The 15,062-nt window shown below is 37.7% G+C and overlaps 1 protein-coding gene across 1 annotated transcript in view; it reads left to right on the plus strand.

Moving 5' to 3' along the window:
• Positions 1 to 2,509: 2,509 nt before the first annotated feature.
• elmo3 (engulfment and cell motility 3) overlaps positions 2,510 to 15,062 on the plus strand; it is a 31,965-nt gene continuing 19,412 nt past the window's right edge. The window contains exons 1-4 of the mRNA XM_053505361.1: positions 2,510 to 2,686; positions 8,248 to 8,368; positions 12,470 to 12,510; positions 12,635 to 12,707. Coding sequence (XP_053361336.1) covers positions 8,291 to 8,368; positions 12,470 to 12,510; positions 12,635 to 12,707 — 192 coding nt within the window. The 5' untranslated portion in view covers positions 2,510 to 2,686; positions 8,248 to 8,290. The remainder of the gene's footprint in view (positions 2,687 to 8,247; positions 8,369 to 12,469; positions 12,511 to 12,634; positions 12,708 to 15,062) is intronic.

A 15,062-nucleotide genomic window follows, 5' to 3' on the forward strand; every position in this document is an offset into this window, starting at 1 on the left:
CCCACTGCTTTTTTCTTTTTATATGCTTCCTCTGGGCAACATAATTCATAACATGGTATTAGTTTTAATGTTTAATTAACCTCCTTCTGCTTAATCCTGAAAAGACGAAGTTCTAGTCAAAGGACCACAAGCAGCTAGAAACAAGATTTTAGATCACACTGTAACTTTAGATGGCCTTTCTGTTCTGTATTTAGCCATGCATTTTTGTAAATAGATTTTCCTTAGGAGCAGATCTGGGGGATTCATGGACGTAGTGTATTACGGTGAACTGTTATGTTTGGATGCTGTCTTCCCCACTCTCATTGATCACTCAGGTTTGTTGACAGTGAAGTGATTGGTCGCTTTACATCTCAGGAAGCCCTCATGTCTGTGTTTCCTTCTGGCCCCTCCTTTTAGTTATGATGTCATAGTTAGTCCTGCCGTAGTTCCTGCTTGCACTCTACACTAAATATACATTCACTTTATACATTGTGTGACTGTGATCATAGCTAACTGCCATCTCTCCTTCTTTTCTGCTCTCTCCTCTTCTCTCTCTTCTCCTCTATCTCTCTCTTTCGCCCTGTCTCACTGCCGAGCTATACATGTCACTCCTTAGCTGCCAGTAATCCAGACCCCCTCTGCCCTCTGAAGCTGTCTGAATAGTCCTGGTGTCCTGCTTCTGGCTGGAGATCTCCTCGCATGGATGCCCCATGTTGTCTGCCTGGGATGCGTGTGGTGACTTGGGACGGTTCCACTTTTCCACTGTTCTTTGAAGATTTATGACTTCAGTCACTCGATAATTCAGGGCTGGAGTTTCCTACAGTCTACCTGAGCCTCCAAGAACGAACTGGACTCCATTTTAACTTTAACACATCTGCTGTTATACTGAACTTCCAATCTTACACAGTATGAAGCAGATCAATCCCTGCTATCCGTTTTACCCAGATGAGGATGGGTTCCATGTTGAGTCTGGTTCCTCTCAAGGTTTCTTCCTATTACCATCTCAATGAGTTTTTCCTTGCCACTCTCGCAGTTGTCCTCGGCTTGCTCATCAGGCACTGTCTTATCATTTTGATTCATACACGTTCACATTTTATACAAACTTAAATAATTCTTTTGATTGTGTAAAGCTGCTTTGCGACAATGTCAATAGTTAAAAGCGCTATACAAATAAAGTAACATTTCAATTCCATTACAATGGAAACATTTCATAAGAGCTGCAGTTTGGGAGTTGCTCTGACCCAGCTACAATATCTCATGCCAATGGCACCTGGTAGTGGTTGGGTATATTAGGCAGTAAATAAAGTTTTTATCCCTAAAAGTTAATGTTGAAAATAGGACAAATGGTCAAACATAAGGTGATTTAGTGACTTTGACAAGGGCCAAAGTGTGATGGCTAGAGGACTAGGTCAGAGCAACTCCAAAAGTGCAACTCTTGTGGGATGTTCCTATATTAATGGTCCTAATAAATAAAAAGATTTTTATTTTTTTTAAAGTTTGAAACTTTTGCAAGTGCATGAAAAAAGTTTGCATCACGTTTGTTGTTCATTATAACCGTGGGTGTATAAACTTTTGTACAGTAAATAAAATTGATCTGATTTTACCACGGACAGGAATAACTATTTCAACCGACTTCCTGGTTCTTAGACTATTTTTGTCCTACTCCAGATTATTATACTTCAGTATTCGTGGTGGCCTAGAATATTGTACTTTTGCTGAAAGTTTTGCAGCGTTATAACACACTTAACTACTAAAGATGTGAATTACCAAGGACATTCTGATACGATATCATCACGATACCCATGTGCCGATTCAAGTTGTATTGCGATTTATTAATATACGTTTTTTTTTAGATTTTGTTACAATTGTAAACAAACAATAAATAATTCGCTCCTATCACACAGAATAAAGTGCTGCCAGCTAACATGTGAATAGTTTAGAGTGCACCCTCTGTAGGATTATGTAGGAACTGCAACATTTTGCCACCTCAATGCAAACATATTTGAATTAATAAATTAATTTTAAAAATCAATTTCAGTGTGGCATACAATGAATTGTTACATAAAAGAATTGAGATATGTAACTAAAAAGTTCATACCCCCCAATCTCTATTAACTACAAACAAAGTGCATAACTACATAATGTTGATGAAAGTTTTGCAACGTTCCAAAGTTGAACTTTTAGGTTTTGCTATTTCACTCCTGTTATTGCCCTGAGACTCTTGTAAACTGAAATGGCTGATCGACCCGGGCTTGGTTCCAAACCACACACTTCTGTACTTAAATACTATACCAAAAAAATAGTACGCTGCTGTAGGTTGCTAGTGGCGACGTACTAATTTCCCCCCCCACACTCTTTAGTACAGAAGTGTGCGGTTTGGGACGCAGCTCTGGTCTTCTTCCTTCAGCAGCGGGAGGGACGAGTTTCAACCCGGAACTGGGAATGCTGTCAGGCGGAAGCTCAAATTGTTTCCGACTTTCTGTACACGTGCACTATCTACGGGCGCTCGAGAACGGCTAACGAGCCCTACTTAGTGCACTTCGTGTTGAAACGCGATGGTTCTGGAGCATAAACCCAATTCTTACTCTGAAACTTAGACTGAAAGAACTGTTGCAACGCGCACGAAGCGTTCTTTTGATGTCCGAAACAATCGCCTTGTTTTAAAGGATCAGAGACGTTGATGTGCGGAGATTTTGTGTGTCAGCAGGTAAGAAAGACGTTTAAACAAGTTTTAGCATAATTAGATTATTGGAAGTGAACTCACTTCTGCTTGTTTCAGGCGTGTGCACTGCGGGTTGAGATTTGCTCAAAACAATCCATAGAACATAAAAATATTTTTAAGTTTTTTAAAACTTTCTATGAAGTCTGTGACATTAAAACAATTTACCCAGACAATTTAAAAAAAAAGTTTTTATGTTATTATGTATTTGTTTTAACAGCATTGTTATTCATTACTGTATGTAGTATAATGCATTCTATGATTTAAAAAAATATATTATTATTATTATTATTATTATTATTATTATAGCTATTTAAAATGACATGATCTTTATTTTCTGGTCTAAACTCTTTTCCTACATTTGAGACCGTGTTCCTAAACTAATGGCCAGGTAGAGGAACTGTGCCATCTCTTTGTCCTTTAATTAAGCAGTATAAAAGCACAACTAGACTCAGTACAAACACATTTCTCTGCTATATATATTCATCAGTGTATCTATTTTACCTTCCTGTTCCAGTTCCAACCCCAAATTATATTAACACTCACCTGCTGCACAGGTGAGTCAGATCAGATCAGATCAGGTGTGTGTATGTCCATAAAAAGATGTTGATTTAAGGAGGATACATTTTTTTTCCGTCATCCAGGTCAGATTATTCTCTGTTAAGAAATCTTGTAACGTGGATTGTTTCCCAAAACAAGATTTCTGACGTCTTTCCCTCAATGACCATTATATCAGGTTTTTATCTCCCTCTCACACACGCACACATATTTCTAGTTTGGGTCTCTGTTGGCTGACACGTCCATAACGCACCATCAGCAGTGTGTCTGGAAGAAGGACAAGCAGTTACCCTAACAAAATGATCCTCCTCCTTAACCAACAAACTAACTTTAAAACTCACTTATTTTGTTACATTTTAGTGTCTTAGAATTATACAGATAATGTATTTATCACAAATAAATCTTCATGCTGTGCAATTAGATACATTGTACTTAAAAGACCGGTATGTTTACGTCCCGCTCGTTAATGCTGCAGGACCGACTCGCATTTCACACCCAGTGAAAATCGAACCAATCATAGAGTAAACTAAGCACAATTCTTGTAACCAGTCATGATGAATAAGGTACGATTTGTTGGAGAAAGATAACCTGACCCCCAATATGATGATGCGATTCTTTTTTGTGGTGATTCACGAATGGATATAAACCGGTCAATCGACCAATGACCAGAACTGGCTTCTATTTAGTTTAATTGGAACAATTTGTCTCAATAAAACATTTCTCTATAATCCTACAGGTGGCGCACTCTGAACTATTGTTATAAGAAACTAATGGTATAAGAAACGGGCTACATTTGATTCATCATTAAACTTTTTTTAGAGGTTAAAAATTGTAACAGAATTGGTGAAAAATGTAATATTGAATACGGATATTTATAAAATTGTGATCGCAATTTTAATTAGGTGTCTTGAGGTTACTAGTGATTCTCGTACAGTAGCTAAAGTTTTTATCCGTCACATACAGTACACTTTGCAGCACTAGTTACTTTCACAGCTTTATGATACTGTACCCCTGGAACAGAGACGTTAAGGGCCTTGCTCAAGGGCCCAGTGGTGGTAGCTTGACCGCTGCCAAAGCACCAAGAGCTGCACTATCTCACACGTGTTTTGCGTTCTTCTTTTTCACTTAACTGTATACTTTAAGCTCTTTAGCCACATCCGTTGCTACCAGGTGCATAAAATCAAGCACATATAACCTTCATTCTCTATAGACACTGGCTCGTTCGGGTGAGCTTGGTGACATTTGCCCCAGCCATAATTGCTATTATTGTGACATGGAAGTGTCTCGCAGCAGCTCAGTGATAAAGTGGTAGACCACACAGACTGTGGTCATCGAGAGCTAAAGTGTGTAGCATGTGAAAAATATTCTGAACTCTTCCTTAGTACTGAGTTTAGTACGAACTGCCTTTCAGAGAAACAATGTTGGCACGAGATTGAGATCATCTGAGATTAAGATCACTAAACGCAATGCTACACATCGGCTGGAGTGGGGTAAAGTGCCGTGACTGGATTGTGAAGTGATAATCATGCTTAACTAACCAGATGTCTGATTGGAAATAAAGTTATTTTAAAGGTATAATCATTACTTATTTATGTTTTGTAGTTTCTAGTTTGTAGGTACAGGAAGCAACATTTTATTAGGCTAAATGGACAGAAATCTTCTTAACAATCCAAACCAGAACAATGCAGCTCTTGTTAACGCAGATTTGTGGTGTCTTGGTGATTTAGGCCAACGATTATTATATTTAATTACAGTTTATAAAATGCTGGTGTTCAGATCAGCGAGAACAATCATTGGCAACGACATCACAAACTGGCCGAGCATGAGAACGAGACGTTTAGGAGCTCAAAGAGCCGACTCCTACATTAGAGCCGAATCAAATCAAGCTGAAAAGGCACAGCTTTTCCACCTTTACTATACAGTGAATACATGGCAGTTATGTTTATAGTCTAATATAATGTATGGAGATCTTGAAAACAGCTTGCCGTTTGGAGACAATTCTGACGCAGTGCATTCTGGGATTTCAGATTTAGGGTGGACTGTAAGGTGAAGGTGTCGAACTGGAACAGAAAAAAAGAAATGATATCTTAATGTGTGTGTGTGTGGGGGGGGAGGGGGTCTTCAGTCCACCGAAACCGTTTCAGAGGTTGCAACGAAATCACGCTTTTGTGGTTTCAAAAGAGGTGAGGGATGTTCTAGTCGGTATGTGCAACACACCCAAGATGTGTGCTTGTTTTTTCTCCCTCTCTGACTCTTGATTTTTTCCATCATTCTCTTACTTTTTTTTTTTTTTCTTTTTCTCTCTCCCCCCCCTCACAACCTTGCTGTCTCTCTCTCTCTCCCTGTCTGTCGATTTCTCCGTCCCTGTTCTATCTTCTGTGTCGGTCATATTGTTTGACTTTCTCCCCCTCTCTCTCTCTCTCTGTTTAGTTCAGAAGGGCTTTAATGGCAGGAATGATTTTGAAAAAAAATTACATTGTTGCCAAAGCAATTATAAAACATTGATTACATTACAAATAACATCAATCAGAATTTATAAACATATCTAAACTTTGTATATAAACATATTAAATATGAAAGAATAACAATAATAAACAAACAATAACTATCTGAGCAATGGTGATCTTTCTCTCTCTCTCTCTCTCTCTCTCTCTCTTTATTTCTCTGGCACTATGTCTCAAGATTGGGAGCATGCAGGAACATGAAAGGAATGAAGTGGAATGAGGACTCAGAAAGTCCTGCCTCTGAGTCTCTCTCTCTATCTCTCTCTCATCCACTCAGGTTAATCAGCTTAATCTCTATATCTCAAGAGAACTGAAAAGCTGATGAATATGTTTTTCAGTTTGCGTTTCCGCTTCAGTGTTGAATTTTTTTTTTCCTTGCAGTGTCTGACCTGAAAACATGACCAGCTGCAGTCATATAATCAGTAACTCTTGCTACAACTCAACTAAAAAACAAAAAAAAAAGACTTTAGCCATAATATTTTTAATTGCTTGATTGATTATTTTTTAATAAGATTGTTAATAGGATGCATTTTAGATTTGGTTCTGATTTACAAAACATAATTGAATAAAATGAATCTGTCTAGTGTAATAAATGTCAGTAATGTGACATGAGGCATGGTCACAGCTGCAACAGAACGCTGGTGAAGTTACATACAATCGAGCGAAAACCGCACACACACCAACACACACACTTCTCTAATGGCAGTTTCGGAGACAACCGTGAGCGTGGAGCTGTGTGTTACTTTTCCTGTTCGCACATATGGAAGCACTTGAGTCTGTTAAACAATTCAGATGGTGCTTCTTTTGCTAAAACCTCAACCTTGAGTGTGTGTGTGTGTGTGTTTGAGACTGTGAGTGCTTGTATGCCATATAGAGTATCTCACAGGTTTTCCCATGTTCACATTTCTGATAAGCTGAGCTCACAAGTTCTCCTTAAAAAGAGGAAGGTCTAAAGTCATTATGAAAACGGGAGCGTACTCACGGTGCCCTTCTCTCTCCTGTAACATAAACGCCTGTGTCCGTGTTTCTGTTTCAGCATGTGCTTCTTATTTATTTCTAATCCAGGACCTTTTTTGCATTTTTGGTGGCAAAAGTTTAAAAATATAATAAAGAACGTTTTGGTAATTAGATTAATGTTAACCGTGGGATTAGGAAACTACGCATTTAAATGATGAAATATGAGAATGTTAAAGTATCCCAGACTTTACCCTTTTTGATCCCTAAAAATGATCTACATGGTGGAACAAATTCTATTAAATATGAATCCACATTCAAACCCTCCACCTCTGCCAAGTGCTTGTCATCTAATACAATTGTGTACTTTGTGACATTTTATAACTTGTATAGCTAGGTTGTGTAGCTTAATTATTATTATTATTATTTTTTTTTATTATTAATGTTGGTATCTTGCAGTCCTTTTCCTGATACAACAGCTTTGTTGAATTCTCAATTCTCTAATCTGATTGGTCAGAAGTTTAATGAGTCACTGGTCACTTCATGAAAACTGTCATGAGGTTAAAACTCTAGATAGAGGATTTAAAAAAATCATTCTGATCTCTATCCTGACCAATTTTCACCAGATATAATGGTGTCTGAGTCGAAAGATAAGATTTCCACTCAAAGGAGTTACAAGGCATGATGTTTACTGTGTTCCTCAAGTAATGTAGGCATTTATAAATTTAAATTCCTTCTAAAAATAGGAAAATGTTTGACAAGTCAATAAATAACATTAGCAGACTTTAGTGACACTTCTAGAAGGAGTCTCCAGTGTTAGGAGACAGTGTTCTGTTCGGTGATCTGGTGTTGCTTCAGTTGTTCAGGTTTAGACTCGTTATGTGGCAATAAAATGAAATAAGCTGACGACCTGAATAACCAGGATGGAGTTTTTATTCCCTGATGATGCTGACATATTCCAGGACTCAGATTGTGAGAGAGTGGTTTTGGGAGCACGAGAAGTCATTTTTACCTTAACACCATTGAAACTGTTGGAGAAGACTTTATGGGATGTTTCAATTCTCCCATAATCAATATAAGATCTCAGGCTGACACGGACGAAAAAAAAATGTTTTCTAAGCAATGGCGTAGTGAATTCATGAAAAAATTAAACCTAAGAATTATTAGTGATTATTTATTTATTTATTTAATTCTTCTTTTTTTCTCCCAGGAAGCATATAAATTGAAAAATGTAATACATGTCATTATTTAATGCGTAAAAAGTTGGCACATTTGTGAAGTAAATTGAAACACTTTCTTGGGAAATCCTGTTCTAGGGAATGAATCAACTTGGTGGCTCCACTTCACAGGATCATTGATTACTTTCCTTTAACAGCATGCCTGCACAAGTGTTTTATTCCTTACACATTGGATTTAATAGGTTTTGAGAGGTCATGTGAGGTTGGTAAATAAGTATGTATTGAGTTTAGGATTGTTTTAAAGAATAGCATACCTCATAACATAATACCTAATGTTGTCCATGTGCTGTTTCAGAGTTTCGAGAGCAGAGCAGGCATCCAGGCAACCGAGCATCAAAATGCCGCAGCAGAAGGACATCGTGAAGATTGCTATTCAGATGCCAGGGGCGTACCCTCAGCTCATTCAGCTCGATCAGGTGAGGACAAGCGGGATGTTCAGACTCACTGTGTCTGACTGACTGATGCATACACCAGCTGCTGAAACATGATCAACAGAAATGCACCTTCGCTGTAGAAGAATGTTCTACATGTGTCGTATTTGTTTGCTATTGGTCTGGAATGTTCCTGATTGCTCCAGGCTTCAGGTCTGCACCGTCTCAGGCTGGCCTCGCCCAGTTGGAATGGGGAAGTGATGTTGCAGCATCAAAGTGCTGTTTCCCTAATAGCCCTCTGTGTGTGCGTGTGTGTGTGTTGTGCATTTGAAGTTTAAATCAGCAGCAGGTTTCAAATTACAATTAGCGATGTGTGTGTGAAATGCTGAAAGTGCACTTAAAAGTGCTTTTCTCCTAATGACACTGAGAAACGTACAGCCTTATGTCATGCTTTTTAATAGTATATGTATTGGCATATAAATGCCATAAATGTCTGCTATAATAAGTCGGTGCATAAACCAACACATTTCATCAGCCCGGTTATTTTCTGTAATGTTTCACTGCTGCACAGATTAGTCTCGCCAAAATGTAATGCACACTATCTATTTTAACATTTTAGCGTTGTCGGTTTAATAATAATCCAAACTATTATTTTAGATATTTAGATTTTAGAAGCTATTCTCAAATCAAGCTTTAACATAATTAACTAGTTTGTTAAGAGCTATTCATTGACCGTATTTCTCTAGATGTGGTTTGGAGGTATTTTGTAACATTAGCAACTTTTTCTTTCTTCTTTTTTTGTAAATACTGTCCAGCTAGTTGAAGGTATTGTCTGGATTATAAGTTTTTGTTTGGAAATATGCTCTAACTGGGTATATTGGTTGGTAATATTCTGTGCTTTACCTACTTTTAGGATTGGATTATTGTGTAAAGTTAGTAAGAATTTTTTTAAGTAAGTTAACGCTAAATAAGTTTGCTTGTTTGTGAGAAATACTCCATACCTTTAGCTAGTTTTGTGGTGTAGGGTTTTAATTAGTTTTTTTTTTTATATATTCTCAAATTTAAGTCTTAAATTTAAGTCTAGCTTGCAAATAGTCTCTAATTCTACCTAGCTTTGTTTGGAGTTGACTAGTTTTATTTGGGAATATGCTCTAACTTCAGCTAGTTTGGTTGTACAATCTTACTTTAGCTAGTTAAAGTCTGCTTTTCCTATCTAACATCAACTATACAAACGGTAACATTAGTCAGGGTGTTTTTGTATTTATTTCTAGCTCTTTAGAAAGTTAGTTCAGCTTGCTAATTTTCTTTTGCTGCTGTGGTTTGTTTAACTTCCCTAGCTTAAGCTAATTTGTTTGTAGTTATCCTTTAACACTAGCTAGCTAGTTCTGTGTAATACTTAGAATTATTTTTCAGCATTAAGTATGTTTGTTTAGGGTTTAATCTTTTAGTATAAAAAAAACTTTTTAATACTAGAGGAGTAGTAATAGTTTTTTAGAGTTAATATTCCGGGCGTATAAATACAAGGATACCTGATATTAAGTATGACATTAAAGTGAGAAGTGTTGATTTGAATAGGGAATAGGAACTGAACACCCACTTTCACTACTGACGCACAGAGGACTGTTATACAGAATGGTGTGTTACTTGTACAGTAATTCTGCTAAGTTGAACTAAGTAGCGGAATTAGTTTTGAAATGGCAAAACGAAACAATAAATTTTAAAGCGCCATCTGTATGAAACTAGTATTGATGAAATAATTTTCAACTTGCCCCGCCTTGACTGTACATCAGTGATTTGAGTTGTGTGTTGTGACTAAATGAATGCTTAGACACACATTGTCCATTTCCCATGGGTGCCTTAAATAGACTAGTGAGACTGGAGCATTTATTTATGACTTTAATCATTTCTTTTAATTGTACATATTAATTTTTAGTTTTCCATTTGCACAAAACAGTGTTGAAATCCTGTCTCGTAATGTTTCAGCATATAGCGATCTCGAAGCTCTTTTCCTGTTTGTGTGAAGCCTCCCTAATCTTCGTGGTAGCGAGTTCTCTCTCCTAAGTTCAGTCTCATCCTTTGGACTCTCCCACAGCAGTGTCTTTTTGTTTTGTTTTTTTTACCCGGAGGATGGTTTTGCGGTTGTGAAAAGTGCTTTGTTACGACAAGCCATTTTTCTTTCTCCTTCAAAACCGCTCACATAAACTGCTCTTCTGCTGCGCTGACGGATTAAACCCAGGGCTTCCACTCGGTTGACCAGCCCGTCGGCCACAAATTACAGCCCACTGATTGGTCTACCACACTACACCGAAAACTCTAATTGGTTTCCCACATAGCCCGCCACTAATTGCTGGGTGTCTCGGAGTCAGATGTAGCAATAACATGTCTCCTCCATTTATTTTTATGCTCAGTCTTCTACTTAAATGCAGAGTGAAGTGACACACTTTGCCTTTGGGTTTGAATTCCTGATGGATCTAAAAAGTTCAAGATTTACAGATTATTTACTACTTCACTACGACATTTCCGCTATTTGAAGCTTTTCTTCCTTCTGTACCGTCTCGCGGCTCGTTACACTGCTCTGTTGTTCTAGCTTATTCTGGTTCTAGTGCTACAGAATTGTAAATTATGGGACCTTTAACTATTGTTCCTGGGTTTGAATGTGTAATTTTTGTGTCTTGCGGAATTTTAAAAGAATTTTTTAAAGTTTTAAGGAGGATTAGTCTGGATACAGTTGCTAATTTCACTCTATTACATAAAACCCGAAGGCTACGCGTAAGAAGGTTAGTGTAACCTTGATTTTGATCTTTTATTTAAGTCCCATAACAGTCACAGCTCTAACTGCAGATTATCATTTGAAAGAACACTGCCAGAGGTAGATGTGCTATAACACTACATGATGTACAGGCTTTTATAACCTCATTTCAGTTCCGTTAACGCTATGTAATACTGTTAAAGGTCCTTTTTTATTTTAAATTGTTCTTAGACCTTGAAGATTTTGTTAATCTTTAAAATATAATGAAACCCTAATGTCATGTGAAATATCTGCCATTTAAGGGAGCAGATAGGGTTAAGGGCCTTGCTCAAGGGCCCAACAATGGCATCCTGGTAATAGTTGTGATATTAATGGTTTAAAATAAAAAAAACGCGCTTCCGAGTGGCGCAGTGGTAAAGTGCTCGCCCTATCGTCCGGAGATTGCTGGTTCGAACCCCGGGTGATGCTGTTTTCCTCTCACAGCCGGAGACACAGAGAGAGCTGATTGCTGATTACTTGCGCTCCCACATTAATCACGGCTCTACAGCCAATCAGGGGCGTCTGTGAGCACGCACACGCTGAAGGAGCGGCTAGCGCTTTCCTCCGAGTGTGTTACTCCGCCCCTAACGGTGCGTGAGCGAGGAGTTCGAAAAGATGCGGTCGGCTGACGTCACGCGGTTCGGAGGAAACACGGGATAGTCTTCGGCCCTCCCGGCTGAATGGTAGTAGTAGCCTTAATGTGGGAGCCCCCTAGTGACGGGGAGGAATTGGCTTAAAATTGGAAAAAAAAAATAATAATAAAATAAAAATAATGTAGTGATATGGATGGACTTGAGTAATTTTGATGTTAATGGTTATAATGGTGTTAAATCTGGTCTTAATGATAGTAAATATTGATGTTATTGTTACAGTGTAATGGTGTTAACATTAGAGGTTTAAGTGGTGTTGTGGTTTTTTTAAATGGTTCGAATGGTTTTAATGCCAATACTTTTAATGGTGTTTTAATGATGTACAAAATTTTTAACTGTGGTGTTGGTTGTTCTTGCTAATGTTGCTAATTGGTGAAACAGTAAAGAATTTAAGGTTATTGTTGACATTCGTTTTTAGTAATGATGGTTGTGTTAATGGTCTTGGTATTAATTATATCCCCTGTAGCAGTGCTGTTAGAGTGTTATTGGTGTTAAAATGTAGGTGTTAATGGTGCTGGTGTAAATGTTGCTAAGGATTTTATCAGCAATGTTAATAATAATATTAGTGTGAGTGTGTTAATGGTCATTGTGTGTGTTTCTTTTTTTCTTTTTCAAAGTGTGCAATATGTTTTAACCCTATTCCAGATAATACAGATAACACAATGTGCAGTTTCTCATTTTAAACCTTTTTTTCTGTTTGTATTGTAGAAAAAGCCTCTCACTTCAGTAATAAAGGAAGTGTGTGACCGGTAAGTGTGTGTGCCCTGTGTACTTTGTAAGTCTTCAGCATTTAATATGAAATTGTTCTATTTAAAATTGTTTAATATGAAGTTGTAGCTAAATCATAACAATCTTTTTTTTTTTTTTTTTAAGGTGGAATCTAGCTGGTCCAGAGAACTACGCTCTTCAGTATGCAGACGGCGCTCATACCTACATCACAGAGTCTGTAAGTTCAGTTCTGTTTGATTAGGTTTTATTGATGTCGTGCAATTAATGGTCATTGTTGCAAAGCAGCTTTTCAGAATCAAAGGACAATTGGGGGAAATGAAGTCATTTCTGTTTCAGCAGTATGTGTATTTGTGATTTCCTGAACTGCAAGCTGGTGTGTATTATTGGAATGCATTTACATATGAATAATAACGACAAAACGTCAGCAGTAAACTGCACTTTCACAAGTACTACAGAATGTGAGAGTTCCTCTGAAAAGAAAAGAATCAGTGAGACAAACATCAGTGTATTGTGTTGCTGATATTTCTCTCGTTGTTTTTCTCTTATGTTACTGTTAACTTCTACTTAACTACTGCATGGGTACTGAATCACGATTTAAAAATATCCGGACACCATAATTTTCTTTTAAGCTGAGGTCAGAATTTCACATTTGTGTAAGGATTCAGATCTCTATACTCTATATGCAGCCATTGTTAGTCTTTTAAAATAATAAATTAAAATTTTTAATAGTATTTAAATAATATAATGTCAGTTTTCAGTGACCTCGGACCGCTCCGGGTATGTTTGCTCTGTTTTATGTTCGTGTGTTTTATCTCATAGTGGCACTTAACATTACTACTTTTTCTTCATCATCATTTCAAGAAATATGAGACAAACTGGTTTTAAACTTCCTGCAGGAAGAATAATCAATCGTGCATCTGTCCGTTCATCTTTAAAGGTTCAGTTTTTATAGTTTACTTTTCTTTTTCTAGGAGTAAGCCATGCAGTGTTGCGGTTTTGTTTCTGTTTCTCCCACAGTCAATACATGTTGATCATGATTGTTGAGTGATGCGTATAGCCTCGTCCACCTCGAGGGGAATAAGTGCTATATTATTGTATATTAATTATTCTTATTTCTTATTTAGAAAAGGACCAGTGTTCGGATAAAACAGTCACTCGGTCCGGATTTGTATTGCAATTCTGTATTCAAATAATTTGCTCCTTCCACACAATGTTTAAATAGTTTAGAGTACAGCACCTGTAGGATTATAGAGGAACAGCCGCATTATCACCTAGAATGCAAGCTTCTATAAATGAAAAATTATTTTTTAAAAGTTATTGTGGCAATACAGAAATTGGCGCACAAAAGAATGGCGAAACTGAATGAAACTAAAGCTTCCCTCCATCTCTAATTTGTTAACAATAGTAATAGGTAACAGTTAGCAAATTCTAAACTTCGGTAATGAAAATTGTGACCATGTTCAGTTGGCTTCCTGGCTATGCAAATACTAAAAAAAATTGTGAAACACAAATATTCTGAGAAAGATAATCTAAAGTTTAGTCTTAAGATGCAAGACTATACACACTCTAATCCAAAAAACTCCAAATGCATAAATGTAATCCCACCCATATCCCTCTCACCAGGTTCCCACCAGTAATCTTGATTTCTTGCATATTTACATATGAATAGCCTTCCCGTGTGAGAGGGCATGGCTTAATGGCTCAAAATGCAATAATTTTCCTCGGTTTTTGTATTTAAACTTTTTTTTGTTTTAAACATTCTTCTTCTTTGTCTTTCGGCTTATCCCTTTTAGGTGTTAGAATTATCTGCCTCCATCCAACCCTCTCCTCTGCATCCTCTTCTCTCACACTAACTAACTTCATGTCCTCTCTCACTGCATCCATAAATCTCCTCTTTGGTCTTCCTCTAGACCTCCTGCCTGGCAGTTCCAACCTCAGCATCCTTCTACCGATATGTTCACAATCTCTCCTCTGAACATGTCCAAACCACCTCAATCTGGCCTCTCTGACTTTATCTCCAAAACATCTAACATGGGTTGTCCCTCTGATGAACTCATTCTTGATCCTATCCATCCTTGTCACTCCCAAAGAGAACCTCAACATCATCATCTTTGCTACTTCCAGCTTTGCCTCCTGTCTTTTCTTCAGTACCACTGTTTCTAAGCCATAGAGCATCGCTGGTCTCACCACTGTCCTGTACACCTTTCCTTTCATTCTCGCTGATACTCTTTTATCACACAACACACCTGACACTTTTCTCCACCCATTCCAACCTGCCTGTACGCGCCTCTTCACCACCTCCTGGACCGTTGACCCAAAGTACGTAAAGTCCTGCACCTTCTTTACCTCTGCTCCCTGTAGCCTCACTGTTCCATTTCCAAATTTTCCTCCACCTGTTCCCTGCTCTCGCTACAAAGCACAATGTCATCTGCAAACATCATAGTCCATGGAAACTCCTGTCTTACCTCATCTGTCATCCTGTCCATCATCAGAGCAAAGAAAAAGGGGCTTAGAGCCGTTCCTTGATGCAGACTCGCGTCCATCTGGAACTCTTCTGTCACTACAGCACATC

Source organism: Clarias gariepinus, chromosome 10, assembly GCF_024256425.1.
Source record: "Clarias gariepinus isolate MV-2021 ecotype Netherlands chromosome 10, CGAR_prim_01v2, whole genome shotgun sequence".
NCBI lineage: Eukaryota > Metazoa > Chordata > Actinopteri > Siluriformes > Clariidae > Clarias > Clarias gariepinus.